The following is a 21490-nucleotide window of genomic DNA, read 5'->3' on the forward strand; positions in this document are numbered from 1 at the left end:
CCCAAAGTCTAACAAAGGGCTCTTTTAACAATTCTGGTTGCTGTTTTCTGTTTCTTTGTTTGGTTTTTTTTTTTGTTAAAAAATTAAATTAAAAAGTGATCCCTGCCTGTTTAAACTCTTCTTACTTTGTTTCATATTTTCAGAGTTCACAGATACCCCTCTGGCACTGGAATCCATCTGCAGCTGAGCAGCTGTGCCCTAAAGCCCCCGCCTGGCAGTGGCTTTCTGGTGTGAGGCTGCTGCAGCCTACCTGTAGCAAGGAATTCCAAGAGCTGAGCTCTTCCTGGGGGCATTTCTGGGGTTTAATCCCACCACCTGGGACATATACAGCAGCATTAACAGTTGAGAGTCGTTAAAACCCCCATCAGAGTATGCAAAATATCACCAGGTTCTCCGGGCGAGTTGCCTTGAGATGTGGGTGAAGACAAACAGGCTGAGGTAAATCCTTAAGCATGGGAATTATCAGTAAAGAAGTGTGAGTTGGAACGTTAGAAGAGCTGAAGGCTGCACACAAAGCTGTGAGAAGTTAAACTTCACGGGTTTAGAGTAACTTTGGCTCCTGTAACCAGCAGATGAGCCTGAACTGCCTGCGAACCAAGCCAGCTGCGGCCACGTGGCCCGAGGGCAAAGTAGCCCTGCAGGGACCCGCATCGGTGGACCACGCTGGGGCTGCTGCCGGAACGCCCGCGGGAGACCGGGAACATGAAACTGGCGTTGGCGCTGCTGGAGCCGCCCTTCGCTGCTCCCACCGCGCCCGGCGGATGGAGGAAACCGCGCGGTCGGGGCTCACTGAGGGAAAGGAAGACGAGCAGCGTTTCCCCCCCCCCCCGGGCAGGCAGCAGCAGAGCTCCGACCCTCCGCCCTAGAACGAGCTATGCCCCTCCCGGGGGCGGCCCCTCGGCGGGCACAAAGCCGGCCTCGACCCCTGCCAGGAGCGCTGTGTGCCGCCGTCCCTGTGCCGGTGCTCATCCCTCCCTCCGTCCCTCCCTTCCTTCCGCTGCCTCGGTAGCGCCCGCCCTCCCTGCCTCCATCCTTGCCTACTTTCGGCGGGCGTGGGGCCGGGGCAGCGCCGGGCCATGGAGGAGGCGGCCGCGGCTGCCGGGGCACCGCCGCCCGGGGCTGCGGCGGCCGCTGCTGCTGGGTCCGAGCCCGAGGCCGCCGCTCCCGCCCCGCGCCGGCTGCTGGCGCTGCTCGGGGCCAAGCTCTGCACCTGGTGAGTCCCCGGCTTCCACGTGGAGCCGCGCATCGCCGGTCTCCTGAGGGAGAGAGAGAGGGAAGGAGGGAAGGGAGAAAGATCCCTTCTCCCCTCGGCACGTTGGCCGACAGCGCGGTCGGGATGCGGAGACCGATCGGTGCCGCCGGGGAGCAGCCGCGTGATGCTCGGGCCAGAACACCCACCTCGGTGCGGCCCCGGGTTACGGCCGGGTTGGGCAGAGCCTGGACCTTTCGGGCGCCCCGGCAGAGGTGGCTCGGGGGTGTTTTGGCAGCCGTCGCGGGTGCGGGGCGCTCTGATACCCGGGCTGCTGCGGGAGCGCCGCTGACTGCAGCCTGCGGCTGCTGCTGGGCGAGAGCGCCAAGGGTCTCTTCAGCTGAGAGGGGTGTAGAATTAGCGAGTGATGTGTTTGACGTTGTCAGAGTGTACTCCCATATCTATACACGTGCACTTGACTTCTTTTTTTTTTGTTTTGTTTTATTAACTCTGGCTTAATATTTTTCTGTTTCCCTGTTTTTTCTGTATGTTTATGTGTTCTGTAATCTTCGATCAACATCGTTGTGAAGAACAGGTCAGGGGTGTCAGGGAAGGTAACAAAACAAAGTAGCTGAGCTGCGGTGTGGAGTCCAGAAAGACTAATAGCCCGTTTTCCTCCTTCCTTGAATTGCTTTAGGGTAGAGACCTATTCTCTTGAAATATGAGCACTGGTTAAGCATGGAAAACTTGTGGAAGAAAATGTGCCAAGCTGTGCAGGCATAGCACTTGTTCTAAAGCTGGTACTTGCGAAGCACTGCCTTTTACAAGAGCGGGAGTACCTTCTAAGACTTGAGCTACATCTACTTGCAGCTTCAGTTTCTATCTGGGGGGGGGGGGGGAAGTAATCCCCAGGCTCTAGGCTTGGTCTCTAATAATTATTGCATCAGATCTCCTATTTGTCAGCCAAGATATGCTGGCTTTCCTACCAGCCTCATGCCTCCATCATAAGCTGGAGTCTGGCAACTGGACTGTGTGAAGGTGTGTGCTGGCCAAGCAGAGCCTTGTTCCAGGGGGCAGAGCTTGCCTTTATCTTTTGGCTATAAAAGTTTTTCTCTTTTCATTCTTTTTGCCTGTCAGGAATGACCCAAAAGGCAAGATAGAAACTTGAGCTGTTCAGTAATCTCACCTATGGTAGTAGTTTTACCAGAAGGCTACACTAATTGAGTCTATGGATGGTACTTAAAGAAAATAAAGTGCTTTCAGTGTGTTTTGTAAAGTGTTGTAGCTTGTGGTTTTGTGTGTTTGTTTGGTTGGTTTTTTGTGGGTTTGGGGGGGTTTTTTGGGGTTTTTTTTTTGAGTAAAAGCAGTAGAAAGTATATTTCTTGTACTGGAATTAAAGAAGTCTGTCTTTGCTGGTAAATTAAATTGACCTCAGTTTCAAAGCAGAACACTGCAAAACAATAACTTGTGATGACATTAGTTCTTAAAAATATATTTGGTAGTCCTGAGCTATGTGCTAATCATGTTGCAATATGGGTTCCATCTGAACCTGCACTTTTCCTTAAACTAACTTTCTATTCCTCACATGAAAATGTGAGATTATTGACATAAAAGGTCACTTCCCCTCTATTTAGGAAGGGTTCAGTAGTTAAAACTAAGTGTACGTAGACTCTCTGTGTAGAGTGTTGCCAGGCTTTGCCTGTTAGTGTTTAATTGGTGGCATAAATAAAATTAACTTTTGAAAAGGTGTATTTATTTTAATGAAAAAAACCCCACATTAAAATTATAGGATTTAGTAAACTAGTAGCCGATAAAATTGTTAACTGTGGGCTTATTAGATTTTCTTTAATTTCCACAAATATAGACTCTGGTTTTATTTTAGCATCTTAGTATATTTTTATTCTGCTTTTCACATGGAACCAAGGAAAGCCAGCCTGACTTTCTCATGATGTTGAGAGCTGCACATTGTTCAGTGTTCACTTTAGACCAAATTGTGGCAAATTTTCGTGCTTCAAAAACCTCACGAAATGACTCCTAGTTTTGCTCAAAGCCATAGATACAGCTAGCTAAGATATGATGGCTGAAGGGAGGGGACGAGTAATTACTTGGTAGCCAGCTATCAACCATTAAAAAACAACCACCCCCCCACTCTAACTATAAAAATAAAAGGCCTTTTCAGACCACTTACCTTGCATCATCTGAGAGTCCAAAGTGATTTAGTCCATTCAAATGCATTAAAAAAAAAAAAAAGAGAGAGGATCAAGTTCTGGCATGGAAAAGTTAATAATTAATATATTTCAAAATGCGATCAATTATTAATAAGAAAATCCCCATCATCGATACCCATGTCAATACCGAAATGAATGGAAACTCATGTCTTCGAAGCATTTTTATCGAGAGAAATTGTCTTGCAAAATTTAGGATTTAAAGTTTGTTCCCAAGTTTTACAGAGGGTCAAACGCTTTTTATTAAGATATGTGAGTCTGTGAGTCCAGCGCATCATGCCAGGAGCATGGCACCATCTCTTCAATTTGAAGAAATTAGTTTTGACACTTTGGCAAATGGTGTGAGAGGAAACCACTGCTGCTTCCTGCTGAGGCTTCCAGGTCATGTTAGGGGGCAGTCAGAGCAAGAGACTGTTATACACAGCTGAGAAAGCTGCCAGGTATGTGGCATTTGGGGATTCACAGAAGACATTTTTTGAGGGTAGCCTTCCACTGTCGGTGAACAATGTCCTTATGTGTCTCTTTTGATGTTAACATTTTGAATCTCTTCAGGGAAGAAGAAAAAAACTGAATTAAACCAGACAAAAATAGAGAAGGTCATGAAGCCTGCTTGCTTTGTCAGATGCCTTTGGTACTATAGAAGTAAATGCTGTAGGACTGCTGAGACATTAACTTGACAGCAATGATTGCTTGGGTAGTAACCACAAAGCAAAACAGTTCTGGAAGATCTGGACCTGCGTCTCTTCCCATATACAGAAACTCAAGGAAATAATTCCTGAGGTACTTTAAACTGGAGAAACTTCATTATTCGAAAAGATGAGGATCAGCTTAGTGGAGTTATTCCACTGCAAGAGGGCAGCCAGGTCTTTCTTGTTTTCAGTAAAGCAGATCAATCATTAGCAAATTTGAATGGCAGCAGATTTAACTCTCTTGCTGGAACATGGTCAGTATAATTAGACAGAATGTGTCACAATCATTTGATTAGTTCACTAAATAGCACAATCAGACAATTGACCAGTATAAAAGAAATAAAATATAACAGAAGTGATGGAGCTTCAAAGTTGTTTTTTTTTTTCTTGCCTGGCAACTGAACTGGGCAGCATAGCAGGGTGAGCTCATATTTACTATGCTAAGTCACCCACCTGGGGAAAACAACCAGTGTTACTCTTAGGTGGTGTGTCTGACACATGAGTGTCCTGCCAGAAGTCATTGTGTGGAGAGATGTGAGCAGGGTATGTGCAGAGTCCCAATGGAATCCTTTCTTCCCTTGCTCAGTTACTTTGAATAGGAACAAGTGAATCAATTGTGTGGACAGTTAAACTCTCATCAGTCTTCAGAGTAAACAAATTAAATGTACAGACAGCACAGGGCTGAGCTCCTGTCACTGTATATTGTGTGTATGCAGAGACTGGGGTGGTACAAATCTGCATAGCTCCACTGGCAGGATAAACAGCAAGCTGAAAGATAACACAGTGATACTTGCTCCTGTTTGTCTAGGAGCATCTGGAATAGTTCATTTTATATTAGATGAAAAATTACTACTGAAAGAGCGTAGTTTGTTTGGCTTTTTCCCTAGCTGTGGGTTGGACTTAAGAGGAGTTGTAAATGCAAACATGATCTTATCCAAAATGCGTTCTTAACTCCATCCTCGGTTACAGCAGAACATGATGGAATATACCTGAAAAAAATCCACAATAAGTATTAATTATAATAATTCTTTTTATAAGAAGGGTGTTTTTTTTTTTAAAGTGAGAACAATCAATCTGTTGGACAACTTCCCCAGGGATGTAGTGGAGTCCCCATCACTGAAGGTTTGCAAGATGGTACTGGCCAGGGTGCTAAATAGTCTGATCAAGGCTTCAAAGCTAAAATGGAATTCAGTGGAGGACAAAGGATTTGACTGAAACCCTGACTTAATAAGAATAGAACCTCCTATTAGGTAGAGCCTGACCAGGTGAGCTGCTTGAAGATCCTTGCAAATTATTTCAGTCTCCATCACTGGTGGTTTGACTGGCCTCACTTCTTACATGGCTGTCCTGAGGTTAGACTGGATCTTCTGTGTATCCAAAGCCCTGCTTACCAGTAGATCAGAACAACACTGGTAGGGAGTAGGAAAAGAACAATTGACATTTTCCCTGTGCAACTAGCAAATATTTTTTTAGAAACTTGGATGTTTAATTCTAAACTTACTGTTTTGTCTTTTATATTCACAGGCATATTTTGAAAACGATAATTCTGGGCCAGATGCTCTCTTTGTTTATCTGTGGGACTGCTGTTACAAGCCAGTATCTAGCAGAAAAATACCAAGTGAATACTCCAATGTTTCAAAGTTTCATCAACTATTCTTTGCTGCTTCTAGTTTATACAACAATGCTGGCATTTAGGACTGGTATGTGAAATATGGGATGGGAGATTCTGGTTCATCTTTTTATTTCTTTTTTTTTCCCCTACATTTTCTTTTCAGAATTTGAGTCTACAGAACTTAATACTCATCCTAGTTTTTAAAGTTCATGCTTTTTAATGACGCATGGAAATGAATTTCACAGGTTAAAAGTGCATTTAATTTGATATAATTTCGTATCTGTTTAAAGTTTTGTGCTTTTTGGTTTGAAGTCAAATGTTATATTAGGGAAAATAGGCTTTGTTGTAATGAAGCTTTGTTACCAGAGGCAATTTAATATTCCTCCTATTCTTGTTAATTTACTCTTTAAACAACACCAGTCTTGTTGGGTTTTTTCCTCACGTGGAAGAATTTCTGTGCTTTTCACCCATTTGCATTGTCTCCTCTCAGGCTGCATTTTGATGTCATTGTATCTTTCTTAAGCAGGGGCAAATTCAAACATCTTGGTATTATTTGTGCTTCTGAAAAGCAAAATTCCTTTGCAACATTTGGTTGGAAAGAAACACATATTGACTACTGCTTTCTTAACAGACGGTGATAGTCTTTGGCAAATTTTGAAGCAGAGGTGGTGGAAGTATATTCTTTTGGGAGTGGCTGACGTTGAAGCCAATTACATGATTGTAAAAGCCTACCAATATACAACTCTCACAAGTGTGCAGGTAAGGACTGATCTCTCTATTTGAACTGTTGCTTTTATTGCAGTTTTGGACTAGTTTCTAAAATGAGATTCATAGGACAGACATGGAAGCTATTTAAGCCTGAAAAGAACTTTCCAGTATCTATTTTTACTTTGCAGTACAGGGAAGAGCATCCTGTATCATGAATAACCTTTCCAGGAAGGAGAGAAAATTGGCTGGTATTGCCCTGTGCCAGCTCTTGAGCTGAACTCTAACTATTTTGATAAAAGCACTTCTAAGAGTTTGCTGACAGCCACTCATTTTTTTTCTCCTGACACAAAGATTTATGACCGGATAACAGTCACTCTGTGGGTTCTTGCTGATGAGAGCAAGGTAGATCTCTTGCCTACTCCTGGAAGCTGTGGGAGGCATTGTGAGATGTAACCCTACATATGAGGACGTACTGATAGTTAGCTGGTGTTACTTACCTTGCAGTGAGGGACCAGCCCTGTGGCTTTTGGATGTGGCACTTCAGGGCCCTCTCTGGAAGAGGCAGAAGGGAGGTCAGCATGCCAGACTCCTAAAGTAATGGTAGACATCCTCTGCAACGGTAGTACTTGATGCTGCATTGCTGCACTAGGATAAATCTTGTTTTCTGAAATAGCTCTACAAGCCGAAGGGTTAAGGCTGGGGTTTCTCTGTCACCCTATACAAAAACTGCTGGAAGAGTCAGTGCTTTCCTCCTGCCTCCAGCTGCATGCTCCTGAGCTTGAGTGGCCAGATATCTTGAGCAGACTGGTCAGGGCACTGAGCAAAGTGGGACTAAACCCCGCCTTTGGCTGGACCGATTAGCGAGCTATGTCAGACCCAACTTAGGCTTCAGGGCTGCTGTGGGAACAAGGGAGGTGATGGTGCACAAGCAAGGAGGGAGTGTGTCCAGGTCGTGCCAGTTCATACCTCCTGTTACCTTTGGTGGGGATCTGTGGCTGGGATCATGGCCTGAATAAAAAACCAATGTAAAGTGCAGATTTGGCTGTTAGTTGGAAACGAGTGTTTAGGTGTCAGTGTTTTACAGAGTCAAAGTAACGGGTTAATATTTAAAAGAATTACCTGTAAAGCAATAAACTCCTGTGGTCTGGGCTCCCTGTAGAGAAGTGCAGTAACTTCTCTTTGCACTCCTAAAGACCAGTGGTGCCTGTTGGGCTGTTATTGTCACATTTCCACTTCATACTTAGGTGGTATGACTCATTACGCCTTTAATTTCCTGACAAATAATGCCAAAGAAATCAAAGCTTTAAGAGCAATGTGTTTCAGTCTCAAGATCAAGTTAAGCTGATAATTGAAACACTGTTTGAACATATACTTTACAGCTGAAAAAGCCAGGACTTTGATCCAAGTTCTCAGAAGTAATAAAGCTATTACCATGATTTCTTTCATAGAAATTAAGTAAGAATAGATATAATAGTTTTTCCTGTCCAGTTGCCAAACTCAAGCGTTTTCTGAGCCTTTTTTTCCTTTTGATTGCCTTCAGACTGATGCTGCTTTGTGCCAGTTCAGTAATTTCAATTTTGTTGTAATTACCTGTTGCCATGAGGTTTCTTGCACATTCTCTAAAGTCACCAGTTTCTCACCCCTCTCAGAAATGAGATACAGGAGGAGGGAAAAAAAAAGGAAAACCTGTGATTTGCTTTAGTGCAAGGCATTCTGTCATTAGCAAGCATTTCTGCAGCTACATCAGAACCTGTGGTTCAGAGCACCCAGTCTGATGGCCTGGCTATGGCCTCTGCAGTACTGGCTATGAGTGGATGCCCAGAGAGCATAAAGCATCACAGGGGTATATGGCACCTTCCGAAATACAGGGTCTATAGGGAAATACACTGTTAAAATGCTGGCTGGCTGGAGCTTCAGCTCAGCACTATGAAACATAACTTCAAAGATAAGTTTTCTCAGCTCAGCAAGGAACTTCCATGTATTTTCTCACACATGCACACAAAAGCAGAACTGATTTCCCTTTAGTTATGAAATACCAGCATTTCACAGAAGGGGGTTGGGAGATTTTTTAGGAGATAACAATGGGATGGCAACTCTCATTTCTCTGTAAATAAAGAAAAAGACTTTGGTCCACAACTGAACTTCTGTTTGGCTGTGGCTGAGGCAGTGCCAGGAGAGTTCTTGCTGCCGGTGTCCTGTCTTGTGACAGGACTTGACTGTGCTGCTGTTTGACCACATATTAGGGCGTGAAGCTGAGTCAGAGTAGGTTTAGGTTGAAAATTAGGAAAAAGTTCTTCACCCAGTGGGTGGCTGAGCACTGGAACAGGCTCCCCAGGGAAGTGGTTACAGCACCAAGCCTGACAGAGTTCAAGAAGTGTTTGGACAGTACTCTCAGGAACATGGTGTGACTCTTGGGGCTGTTCTGTGCAGGGCCAGGAGTTGGACTTGACGATCCTTGTGGGTCCCTTCCAACTCAGCGTATTCTATGATTATATGATTTCACAGCAAAGCACAAGCTGCATAGCTGTGGTTTCATGTTTTTAACGTGTTATTTGGCACATTTAGCATTTGCTCCATAGATAATTTGAGTGGAAGCGTTTTTCAGGCAACTATTGACAGAATATCAGCTGATGGAAGAGGAGAAAATGCAGGATGAGCTCCTGGGGCTCAGCTGGAGGCTGCCGTGAGGGAGCCTTGTGGGGAAGCAAGGAGGATGATCAGTTGAGCTTTCTTGCTTACAAAGCTGTCTGAGGCTGGCAATTATAAGCAAACCAATGACCTCCAACAGTCTATGATAATTTATTAACCATGTATTAAAATGTCTTTTAATAATTTACTCACTCTGTCTTTAAAACCTCCTATAAACAGTGTGGCCAAAGCCTAGCTTGAGTCAAAACATTTGTAAATCAAATCACCAGGTTATCTTTTTTTTTTCCAGTTGTGAAAATACAGGCTGGAATTGAATAATGAGCATTTGACGAGGTTCTACTGGCAATAGTAGTCAGTACCACAGTACTGCTGTAAATATAATAAAACCTGAATAAATAAACTTTATTCTTTTAATTAGTTCCACTGACACAATTCATTGTGATGTTACATCTGCTTTACACCTCTTTGATCTTGATCCTGTACAGAAGAGCTCTGTAATGTCCTAGATGAAGGGAAGGCAAGATCCAGTAGTTGTAAATCTGATTTCATCTGTCTGTAATTGAGGGTAATTTTCTCCTGAAATAGATTACCAGGGTGTGTTCTTCATCATTTGGTGCCTGTGTGTCCTGGCTGCAAGTCCTGTAATCAGGATGCTGTAGCTGTAGAGTATGTTCTTGATCTGGATGCAACAATTCCCCATCTGGCATAACTGAAAGACTTCTAGCTCATTATGTACTACTCCCTTACATCCTCATTAAGAACTTTTTTTTAAAGGGTTTTTCTTCCACTCCTTCTGTTTGGGTTGAAAAGCTGCTTGGAGGTTGTAAGGCTGTGTGCTAACATTTCAATTAATGGGGACATGAATGCTTACTTATTAGTAGAAGAGGTGTCTACTACTAGGGCGGCAAAAATTTTACTTTCTTATGTTTATAATATTTCTTGTTGTTTGATACTAGTCAAAACAGTCAAATTTGAAGGAAATGTTAGAAGGTTTTTCTTTAGTCTAGACTAAAGGTCAGATAGAGAAGACCTGTGACAAGGTAGTCACAGCATGATACTTTTCCACAGTATAAAGTTGTATTGAAATACTTAGTATCACATATTGGGACTTGGGTAGTTGTAATGTCTCATACAGTTTAGGCAGGTACTTCTGCACTTCACAAATAGACTTTACAAACAAGCTGGAGGCAATCCAAGGAGTGAAGACAAATAGATGGAAACATTAGAGGCACTGTGAGGATTTAATCTGTAATAGCTTCCCTTAACGCTATGCTTGTAAGACTTTATTATGTGTAGTTATGAACAAGTAAAACCAGACATATCATCAAAATGTTAACAAATTTGGTTAAAGCCCTTAGGGATAATGGCTGAACTACTGGAAGCCAGCACAGAAGTCAGCACAGAAGTTGACTGCAGTGGTACGCTTAGGCAAGCAGAGGCTGGCAATGAACATTAAGGACTAAGGGCTCTTATCTTGATTGCAGTGATTATGCCACAGTCCTGTTCACGTGGACCTTACACTTTGTTGGGACTTCAAGAGGCCAAGTTTTAAGAGCTTACATTTGACAGTCTTCTGTGAGCAATCTTTGGAAAGTTGACTATATGCTCTGCTGAAGGCTGTTCCCTTATGTAGCTTCATGGCACTCTACTGAGGCAGGTTAGAAAAAAGACGTTTTCTTTCCTCCAGACAAATTCAGAAGCAAAATCTATTTAATTGAATGAAATATTAAACCAATTATGATTAACTCAGTGATCATGGTTTTATTTGGTTTTTCTAGAACATGTATCTGCAGGGGGACCTGGACAGGCTGGAGAGTTGGGCTGATTCCAACAGGATGAGGTTCAACAAGGCCAAGTGCCGGGTCCTCCACTTTGGCCACAACAACCCCATGCGGCGCTACAGGCTGGGCACAGAGTGGCTGGAGAGCAGCCAGGCAGAGAGGGACCTGGGAGTTTGGACTGGCAGGAAGCTGAACAGGAGCCAGCAGTGTGCCCAGGTGGCCAAGAAGGCCAATGGCATCCTGGCCTGGATCAGGAACAGTGTAGCCAGCAGGACCAGGGAAGTGATTTTTTTCCCCTGTACTCAGCGCTGATGAGGCCACACCTTGAGTATTGTGTCCACTTCTGGGCCCCTCAGTTCAGGAAGGATATCGAGGTGCTGGAGAGTGTCCAAAGAAGAGCAAGAAGTCTGGTGAAGGGACTGGAGCAGAAGTCCTATGAGGAGAGGCTGAGGGAGCTGGGGTTGTTTAGCCTGGAGAAGAGGAGGCTCAGGGGAGACCTCATCACTCCCTACAACTCCTTGAAAGAAGGTTGTAGCCAGGTGGGGGTTGGTCTCTTCTCCCAGGCAACTATCAGCAAGACAAGAGGGCATGGTCTTAAGCTGTGCCAGGGGAGGTTTAGGTTAGATGTTAGGAAGAAATTCTTTACAGAGAGGGTAATCAGGCATTGGAATGGGCTGCCTAGGGAAGTGGGGGATTCTCTGTCCCCGGAGGTTTTTAAGATGAGACTGGATGTGGCACTTAGTGCCATGGTCTGGTAACCACAGCAGTAGTGGATCAAGGGTTGGACTTGATGATCCTGGAGATCCCTTCCAACCCAACTGATTCTATGATTATGCCCATCTTATGCTGCAGCGCACAGCTAACTCTTGATGCTTTCTGTACTGAAGGAAGAAAAGTGGAAGATCCTTGGAAGTGTTCAAGGCTGGGTTGGATGGGGCTTTGAGCAGCATGGTTGAGTGGGAGGTGTCTCTGCTCATGACAGGGAGGTTGGAACTAGACGAACTTTAAGGTCCCTTCCAACCCAAACTGTTCTGTGATTCTATAGGTGATCTAACAGAAAGGGAAAGATACATAGGAACACATTCAGAGGGGTTAATAAAGAAAGGAAAGAGAAGTCTGTGTCACTGCTTGTCATGAAGCACAGACGTCCTTGAACCAAAGATGTTCAGTCTGCTTGGGGTAGTGTCTGCAAACACATCTGAGTGCTCTAAAACTCCAGGTGCCTTGTGCATCTCTGCTGCTCGTGCATTGGTGAATTAGGGTGGGTTACCTGCTTCTGACTAATTAAGAGTCAGCTCTGACAGAGCGATGAAAATGCACTGGTGACTTGTATGTGTTTTTGTGGGAAACTGGGAGATTGGGAAGGTGACTTAAGGACAGCTGGTTTTGCTACCTATCTTATTTCTACCGATTTTGCACATGGTTTCCAGCACATGTACCAGGTTTGTTTTTTAGTATGATCCAGTTGATCTGTGGGGTCAGATTCTTGTCCTAGTCGCTTCACTGTAAAATTAGATTACTTGTATCCGTCAATAGTTCCAGATTTTTACTTTGTGTACGTGGAGCTGTGGGGAGCAATACTCTCTCAGAGCGACATCCTAGAATTCATTTGTGAAGCTGTGAAGTTTTATTGGATCCATCATTAGAAGGGCTTCTAAGTCAGCACTTTCCTACCAGGAGAGAGTGGACCCCTACTCCAGCTCGTTCATCACTTGCAAAATGCTTCTAATGGTAAAATGTAGGTCTCACCCCTCGCTTAAACACACCCACCGAGGTTGCTTTGCAGGTTTCATTAACAACTGATGAAAAGTAAGATCCTATACATTTGCTTTCAGGAGGTTGCAGTCCAGATTTGGGATGCATTTCTAACTCAGACAATTTTTCTGTGCACACAGCTGCTGGACTGTTTCGGGATTCCTGTGCTGATGGCTTTGTCATGGTTCGTTCTCCGAGCAAGATACAGGCTGATACATTTTCTTGGTGTTGCCGTCTGTTTGCTTGGTGTAGGAACAATGGTGGGTGCAGACATTTTGGCAGGGAGGCAGGACAGTGAAGGTAAGGAGTCCTTTATTGCGGGGGGGGAAAGACTGGAGAGATGGTTCCTGCGGTGGGCTAACTTGAAAAAGAAGCAGATGCAGGGGGCGCGGATATAGTTCTGTTTTAAAAGAGGAGAACATGCTGCTATTTGTATTTCTTGTCCGAGAAGAAGAGACGGTGATTTTATGGGGAGCTGTGGAATTTCTTTGCTTGTGTGTTTGGATTATTTCTCCCACCTTAAAAGAGAAACACTTTTGTTAAACTCAAATTTTGCTGCTGTTCATTACATGTGACAGAAGTCTCATTCTTGAAGGCTTGTTAACTTTGACTATCATGTGAGATGGTTTAATAGAAGAAGTTGCCTCTCCCTGCAAACCTTGTCTTGCTTACGCAAGATCAGCCTGCTGGTACCCAGTCTTCTCTGATTTGCAGTTTTCTTTGAGTACAAATACCAAATAAAAAGTTACTCAAAGCAGCTGACTTCTCTGAGTTATCTTTGTCAGACCCAACAGAAGTGGTTGATGTATCCCCAAGGCCCATAGGCTGCAGTCCGGAAAGCAGGGGCTTACTATGGGAGAGCAAGAGGAGATGGGGCAAGATGCTGAGATTCCTGGGGCCTCTGGGAGGAAGGCTGGGCTCTGGGGACCAGCATTCAGCTGGGTGCAGATAAGGGCAAGTCTTGTCTTCTCTGTGACAGATGCCCAAATCAACCCATATTGTAGTCATCTTATTTTGAATAAGAATCTTGGATTTTCAGACAGAGGGTATGGGACAAGGTAAATTTCAGGGCATTGTTTTCATCAGGCAGCATAGAAATAAGCCTATGTGACATAATTTTGGGACCTTAGTAGGTAAGACACAGAACAAACTGAAGTTTAGCTTTACTGCCATGTGGTACAAGCATCTTGGTCCTGAGGGAGAAAAATCTTTCCCTGAGAGTTTAAGATAGTTATACTTTATTTGCTGACTTGGGGATCCTTACTACTGCTTACCCTCATATTTTAGACATATTTTCTTAGTGATTGCTAACTGGCTTGGGGAAAGGAAATTTTAAATTCAAGGATTTAAAAAACAGGAATCCTCTTGCTATTTGACTGTTTTAGTGGCATTTACTTGATAAGTGACTGTAGCACAGGGAGTCCCATTTGCTCAGTATGAATACGTTGCAGCAGGACACATGGTACCACCCATCTACAGTGCCCACTTAAAACCTGTCAGAAACCTGAAGCTGAGTCTGGGTCCCACCAAGATCGATATATTGATTCTAGCAAGACTTGAATCAGACCTTACTGCAAAAGTGGGGACAATATTCATGTAAGGCAGAGAGCGTTTCTAACCAGGAATTTTCTCAAGTCCCTGCAGTGCCCAAGGTCAGCAGAAGTAGAATACGACCAGATGATACAGCAGTGTCTTGGTCAGGATGAGATGTAAATGCTGGGTTTAGCTCATTCCTTATTCCAGACTGTGCAGGGTGAGGTGATCAGGCAGCAGAGTCTGTGCTCAGACACTCCTCTTCCCGCACAGGAGGCATTTCCTTTCCCCTTACCCTGGAATGCGCTAGAAAGGTAGAGATGTTAGAGATAAATTTGCTTGTCTTTTTAAGGAAAGTTAAAAAGTGTTTGCAGCCTTACCCTTAATTGTGGATTAATATTTCTGTACAGGAAGTGACGTGGTGATTGGAGATGTCTTAGTGCTTCTTGGTGCTTCTTTGTATGCCATTTCTAATGTGAGTGAGGAATACATTGTGAAAAATCTGAGCAGAGTGGAGTTTCTAGGAATGGTGGGCTTGTTTGGGACTATTGTCAGCGGTCTACAGCTGTAAGGATCTAATATTTATTTTGAAACTAATTAAGAATATTCTACAGATGATTGCTTGTCTACCATGAAATGCTGTTATTAATTAATTCTTTGTTACATCTGCATTTGGTCTATATGGGAGTCCTTTCACTTGAATTATGTTGCTGATCAGCATCCATTTTATATCCTCTTTATTTGCACTGCTCTTATTACAGCAATTCTAAAACTGAACTCCTTCAATTAAACACATATGATACTTGGCTGTATTTTTGATTTTGTTATGTTCATGAGGACACTCAGTATGCTGAGGACTATTGTCAGGAATGTATTTCTTAATGGGTTTTCTCTGTGGAAAATTTTAGGAGATAGTTGTTAGGGGATCTTCCATATTAAAGTCAAGTTTAAAATGAAGCCTTGTATAGTCTTACAAATAACCACATCAGAGTAACAGACCACATGCACTTAAGTCTGTCTAATGAATTTTATGTTTCATTTCTCATCATTATAGTTAATAATTTCTCCAAATGGTATATCAAATAAAACTAAATCTCCAAGGGATTAAAAAGCCTGTGAAAAAGGCATAAGAATTAAATAACAATGCTCTTTCAGGCACTTTAATTTTCAAGTATTTTTTCAATGCTGTTAGATGTTTGAGTTAGTGTAATCCAATAAAATTTCAAACAAAAAATTAAGGGATTATAAATCAAAATTCTTCTTATGTATTTTGGTAATTAAATTCTCTACTTGAAAATTATTTTTTTTCCCTTTTTTACTGCATTATATCTTTTCTCTAATTCTAGAGCCATTGTGGAACATAGGGAGATAATGAGAATTCAGTGGAACTGGAAAGTTGGTATGTGTATGGAAAAATGATGTGAATGTCAAAGAACACTGGAAAATTAGATTTAGACTTTGAATGCTGGGATTTGCCTTTTCTTTCTCGGAATATTAAGCAGCATTAATATTATATTTTACAAATGTATTTTCTGCAAACTTTGCAGCTTAGCAAGGAGATAAGATTTGCAGGATTGAACACTAAAGCAGGTTTTGTATTTTACATATAACATGAAATATTTTTTTTAAATAAATTGAAATAATTAAAAATTAAACCTGTTTCATTACTGACGTGTTTGGTGTTGGAACATTGCAAGAACATTTTTCTGTTTTCCTTTCTAAATAAAATACTGGAAAAACTAAATGTTATCAAGAAATATGGCTCTAAATTTCTTCAGTCAGCTCTTAATGTTATCTAGAAAGGAATGAGAACTTTCTTGTACAGATACAGTAATTCTTTCAATACAAGGTAATCTTGGAAAAGAAGTATTTTTTCCATGTTTTTCTTATGTGTACGTTCCCATATCTTTTAGGAGACCTTATCCTAAAAGATAAAAATGCATATTTTTAAAGCATCTGAAAACAATCAGTGTTCTTTAAAATCATTGTTCTGTGCCTGAGGAGTAACTTGTCGTCTTGTTTTACAGCACTGTTGTTCACAGTCTTTGCCCTGTGCATGTTTGGGCTGTATAGCTTCATGCCAGTTGTCATTAAAGTTACCAGCGCAACCTCAGTCAACCTGGGTATTCTGACTGCAGATCTCTACAGTCTGTTCTTTGGGCTTTTCCTTTTCTATTATAAGGTAAGTACATTCATTCCTTCACTTTCACTTTCTTTCAGTTATGTTTCTACTTCAAAATCATAAATAAAGCATAATGTCCTTAAAAGCCCCTGAACAGTCGTTTGCATCTGTACAGTTCTACAGATTGTACTGTTCGTTGCTGGCAGATGTGAATCAGGAGTTTTGCTTAGTTAATGACATAGCATAGCACCAATTAGGCAGAGGGTGATTTTCAAACTGTTTCACATTTGAAGGAATAAGTTAATGTTAAGAGATAATAAATAATCTCCTGAGGTGTTCAAATGGTAGTGTTCTTGCTGAAAGCCCAGTATGGAACTATATGTTAGTTCTGGTTCATCACTCCCAAGTGTCCAAAGACAGGGTTTGAATCTCCCTGACCTGGCAGGCATTTGGTGTCTAAAAGAGGACCAGTTTGATTTCCATAAATTAATATTTTCGTTTAGAAATTTAATCAGTTCATTACCAACATCTTGGGTTAACAATCAAGCTCTCTCAATGCTACTGCTAAGGGGAGACTAAAGGAACTGCAAAAAATACAGATAAATATATTATGCTGCATGCTCTCCAAAAGGCATTTACTTTTATTGTGCTCTAAAACATTTTTGGCAATGTCTACTCTAGCTAAATGACAGTGCTAAAAGGATTTCATTCCACCCTACACTTTTCATCCAGAATCATTTGTGAGAACCTACCTTGTTAAAGCAATTGGAGTAATTGAGTCAGTCACTCAGTGACTGGAAGGGCTTAGAGAGAAGCTTGTGAACTTTGATGAAGAACTTAATTTGTATTATTCCATGTGGTTGCTTTCTCTTCAGCCAGAAGCTTTTAGGTCAAATTTCTTTCTGAAAATGAAGGCGGCACAGAGGTCTGGTAATGGTAGGGTCTGCAACAGCTAGATTTTCCTTTTCAAGAGTCTTACCTCAGCTTTCCTTCCTCTTTTGGGTTCCAAAATTGCTCCAAGCTACAATTAAAATGAATGCAGAAAGCAAACCATACACACGTTCTAACAAATCCTTTCTAAGTCACTTCCAAACATGTATTTTGGCAACCAGATAGCTTAACTTGAGAAGTGATTATACATTTATATTCATAATAGTGAAGAGCTTTGGAAGGGATATATTAAACTTTAATTCTTTTGGATTTTTGGCTTATTTTGGTATGCTCCCAGAAAAACTTCTCCCCATCTCATAATTGCTAATAGCAGATTATTCTGGTAGCTAAAACAAAAAATGAGTTAGAGGAGACTTTGGGATTGTATTCAGAGAATTTCAGATATTTTTTGAAATAGGAACTTGAATCTGTGGTTAGAAACAAAGAAGTAGCAAAAAGGGAGCAATAATAGTGCTGCATTCCTAGTAATCAGAGAATTTGAGGTAACTTGGGCAATGTGAACTGAGAAAGGTCACTTTTGACATGCCTTTTAACATAATACTCAGCAGCAGAAAAGCGTATTGCCAAGTCATACCATATACCTTCTTTACCTATGGGGCAAACAAATCAGGCAGGACACCTGCTGGATTAAAAAGCACCCAGGACACAGGAATCTACAAATAAAAATACAAGGAATCACTCTGTATTCTCTGTTGCCAGATGATATTTCACAGCAAGCTGCTGAGGGCTTGGCTGGGCTGTAGAGTGGAGCAAGCCACAGAGAGCTCTGAACTGTTGTGGTCTGAGCCTGCTTTGAAACAGAAGCAGCACAGACAGCGGCTACAGCACAGACCAGGGCCAGGAACTGATGAGGTTCTGATTTGATCACAATGCTTTGCTAATGCACTTGACTTTTCAGCCTCAGTTTAAAGTGAAATGTGAATTTTGCATGCCTGTTTTGAACTTTTTTGTCTTTCACTCCATAATGAATCTTTGCTGTGCTTCCTAAAGAGCTCATTATATAAATACCTATAATCCCTCAAGAAATATTAAAAAAGGTCTCCAAATGCTTTTGTTGTATAAACTCCTATGGAATGGCGTATACTGCACAAGCAGACACTAGATGGAGTTACAGTTCTCCACTAACATTTGAAGTAGTCTTTAGGCTTGACTGTGAGAATGGGGATATAAGCTGCACAAAGTATGACTGAAATCAATGTCAGAAACAATGAAGTTGTTGTGATATTTGAAATCAAAATTAAAAAAAAAGAAAAAGAAAAATCCCAAGAAAAGAACACAGAGCTCTCCTCAAAAACAAAAGGAAAAAAAAGAGTATAGGCCTGTTGGAGCAGCGTGGGTAAGGTTCCCCTGTGTCAATAACTGCAAAAACATAAGCAGGCCTTGAATAATCAGCTACACTGCAACAGCTTTGGCACCCTGACTTGATGACTCTATCCATTTGTGGAGGGATTAAATCAGTAGGATCAGAGACACCTTCAACCTTGTGAGTGCTAAACTGCTAGAGCCTGCAGCTCCTATGGTGTCACCTGCCAGCCACAGGTCCTTGCATACAGGCATATGTTCTCTCAGGGCCTTAAGTTGGAGAATTTGTGCAGGTGAATTGATACAGACCCAAGCTCTGCCCATTTTATGGGAATGGGTCAGTCAGGGGTAGGATCGCGGGTGATGCTGCTGCCTCCACTGGGGTATGTTCAGAGCTTGGTGCTTCCTCCTGTGCAGAGTGAACACATGAGTCCAAGCTTCTCCAGGCAAACATCCAGCAAGGTGAGGAAAGAAGGCATTTAGCACAAGGCCACTGTATTTCAGTCTGCTTTTCCTTTTGTGTGTTGTCATGCAAGGGTTTCCATGCCAAGTGACTGCCAGCTAGGAACTGCAATGCCCTAATTGTAGATACCTCAGTCTTTTTTGGACGAGAGTCCATTGTCCGGGCACTACAATTCATTTCATCCAGCTCTGCTGCTTGATAGACTAGAACATATTTTTCAAGCATGTCTAAGGAAGCTAAGGCGGTTAGGGAATATTGACAGTGTAATGTAGGATACTCTGTGTCCTTCTTCCTACTTTTTAATAAGTGTGGTTTGACAAAGGCAATATGGACAGTTTTAACAAATCTGATGAAGAAGTATTCCTGACTGTGGATAACTTTACACCTTGTATTATTGAACCTGGTGTTATGAAATAAGCATTTATTTTTGTCAAGGTGGATGAATTTTGGCAATTATTGAAATTTTAACAGGTAAGTGAACAATAGTGAATCAAATGCCTGGTGTACCTCAGCAGTTCATACTCTTACCTCACATCGGTCTTAACCGAGTACAAATGCCAATCTTGAGGACTTGCTGGGTGTAGGGAGCAAACTGGTTCTGGTCTAGTAATAAAGCCTGCAGATGGTTAAGAGATCTGTGCAGAGAACCAGCTGTTCTGGTGACTTTCAGTAAGATGGAGAGATTAATCTCTTGCCAGGACCTGAAATATTTGACTGTGCTGGATCAAAATTTTCTTAGGGATAGAGTGTTTCAGCATTTGTGTGCATAAACAACTGTCCTTCAGTATGACCATATTTACAGCCATTTATTCTCTCTGTTAAGATTCTTGTATGTAGACCTGAGGAAACTCCCTATCCAACAATGCTGAGGATGAGATGCAGAGAAAACCAGCCAGCAGGCTTAAGTCTTTAAGTAAATGGAGCTGTTGAATTTTGATTTTCAGACCTGAATCCAGGTCACGGTGATAATCCTCATTAAAATAATTTTTAAAAGGAAGGGTAGCTTTTCACATTCTTAAAATAAGGCAGCATTGACATGTTTTTACAATCAGGCAAGACTTAATGCATCTCTTTCTTTCCTCTGCCAGTTTTCAGGTCTTTATATCCTGTCCTTCGTTATCATCATGGTGGGCTTCATCTTGTATTGCTCCACGCCAACTCTGACAGCAGAACCCACTGCCTTACCACAGCCTAGCAGCACTGGCTTGGACAATGCTGGACTAAAGCTCGAAGAGGGTGAAAGTGAAACTCCAGCCATAACTGTGCAGTTCACAAGAGGAGAAACTGTGGCGGTCAGGACTGATTAAAGAATGGCAACATTTCAATCAGAGCTTCTTTTTAAATCGCCAAATTTCCCTCAAATATTAATCCAGAGGGTTGTCCTACTGCCAAAGCATGTGTCATGCTGCGCTAGTTTTAATGCACTGGATAGACTTTTAAGGCCAGATCCTCAATCAGTGAAATTATTGATTTGCCCTTGCACAAAATCTGGCCCTTAGAAGAAGACAGATTAGTATTTATGTGGAGTCTCTGGAAAGCTAGAGACTCTTATTTTTAAATGCTTAATTAACTTAACAATAAATGCTTGGGGAAAAAACTAAGCCAAAGCAAACTCTCAGGTCACTAAGTGGAGCAAATATGTTTTATATTGCATTAGGGACCTAAATCTGCATGATGCTTTCAGAGGGCTTCATGGTTTCCTCCTCTTGGTGCTGAATACCCTCAAATAGCATCTTGCAAAAGCTGTTCAGCTTCTCACAGGACCTAGTTCTGCAAGCCCTATTACATACATACACCTTCCACATGCTGGTGAACTTAATTCCTCTACGGGAGGATTTGCTTCTGATGTTCTGCCCAAATGTTCATCTCTTCATATTGCTGCGGCTATGTGTATTTTACTTTGAATTTTGCTAGTAAGAGAAGTTTGAATATGTTTTTATAGTGCCTTCTATTTCTCTCTCAGTGGCCTTTTGTTTGCTGCATTCCCACTAGGTGGGGGAAGCAAAAGCAGGCCCTTGCTCTGTTCAGTAAGAACTGAATGTGGGTTTCTTTTTGGGATGAGACAGCAAAAAATTTTGAACTGATGTTCACTTCCAGTGAATTTCTCCATGAAACGAGACACATTTCTGGAAGAGTTGAATAGAATTGCTGGAAGAGTTGAATAGAATTGACATTTCTTGAAAAAATCAAATCATCTTAGCCAACTCTCATTGCAACAATAATGACATAATATCCAAAAGTTCAAGTGCTTTCAGTAGATATGCTGGCAGTTTTCCTCCTCCTCTTCATATTTACAATAAATGATTAAAAAATACAAGACTGCAGTTTTAACATCAGTAAAACCATACTGGGGTTTTATTTTACTTTATATTTTGTATAAGCCTTTGGAGTTCTGGTGTATGAAGTAAAAAAAGAATAAAGTATTCAGCAGCTGAAGAGTTGGTCTTGGTTTGCTTATTTTTTAAGCTAGAATTTCTTTATTGCTCAAAATTATATTAATTAATTTTACCA

The 21490-nt window shown here is 41.9% G+C and overlaps 1 protein-coding gene across 3 annotated transcripts; it reads left to right on the forward strand.

Moving 5' to 3' along the window:
• Nucleotides 1-289: 289 nt before the first annotated feature.
• SLC35F2 (solute carrier family 35 member F2) lies at nt 290-21423 on the forward strand. 3 transcript variants are annotated; one of them, XM_051779854.1, is made up of 9 exons: nt 1087-1213; nt 3967-4194; nt 5628-5803; nt 6347-6474; nt 12749-12908; nt 14552-14708; nt 15488-15540; nt 16169-16323; nt 20068-21423. In XM_051779854.1, the coding sequence occupies exons 3-9, from the start codon at nt 5659-5661 to the stop codon at nt 20284-20286; spliced, it is 1017 nt and encodes a 338-aa protein (XP_051635814.1). In that variant the 5' UTR covers nt 1087-1213; nt 3967-4194; nt 5628-5658; the 3' UTR covers nt 20287-21423. The 3 variants fall into 3 exon arrangements, with proteins under 3 accessions (XP_051635815.1, XP_051635813.1, XP_051635814.1); XM_051779853.1 differs by lacking the exon at nt 3967-4194 and having other exon boundaries at nt 294-1213; XM_051779855.1 differs by lacking the exons at nt 3967-4194; nt 14552-14708; nt 15488-15540 and having other exon boundaries at nt 290-1213.
• The last annotated feature ends 67 nt before the right edge of the window (nt 21424-21490 follow it).

This window comes from Manacus candei, unplaced genomic scaffold (genome assembly GCF_025592945.1).
Source record: "Manacus candei isolate 608988 ecotype Guabito, Panama unplaced genomic scaffold, ASM2559294v1 h1tg000014l, whole genome shotgun sequence".
NCBI lineage: Eukaryota > Metazoa > Chordata > Aves > Passeriformes > Pipridae > Manacus > Manacus candei.

Coding starts and splice junctions, on each gene's coding strand:
- SLC35F2 (XM_051779853.1), top strand. CDS start 1,077: ATGGAGGAGGCGGCCGCGGCTGCCGGGGCACCGCCGCCCGGGGCTGCG. Junction 14,709..15,487: donor ATTGTCAGCGGTCTACAGCT/GTAAGGATCTAA, acceptor CTCTAATTCTAG/AGCCATTGTGGAACATAGGG. Junction 16,324..20,067: donor TTTTCCTTTTCTATTATAAG/GTAAGTACATTC, acceptor TTCCTCTGCCAG/TTTTCAGGTCTTTATATCCT.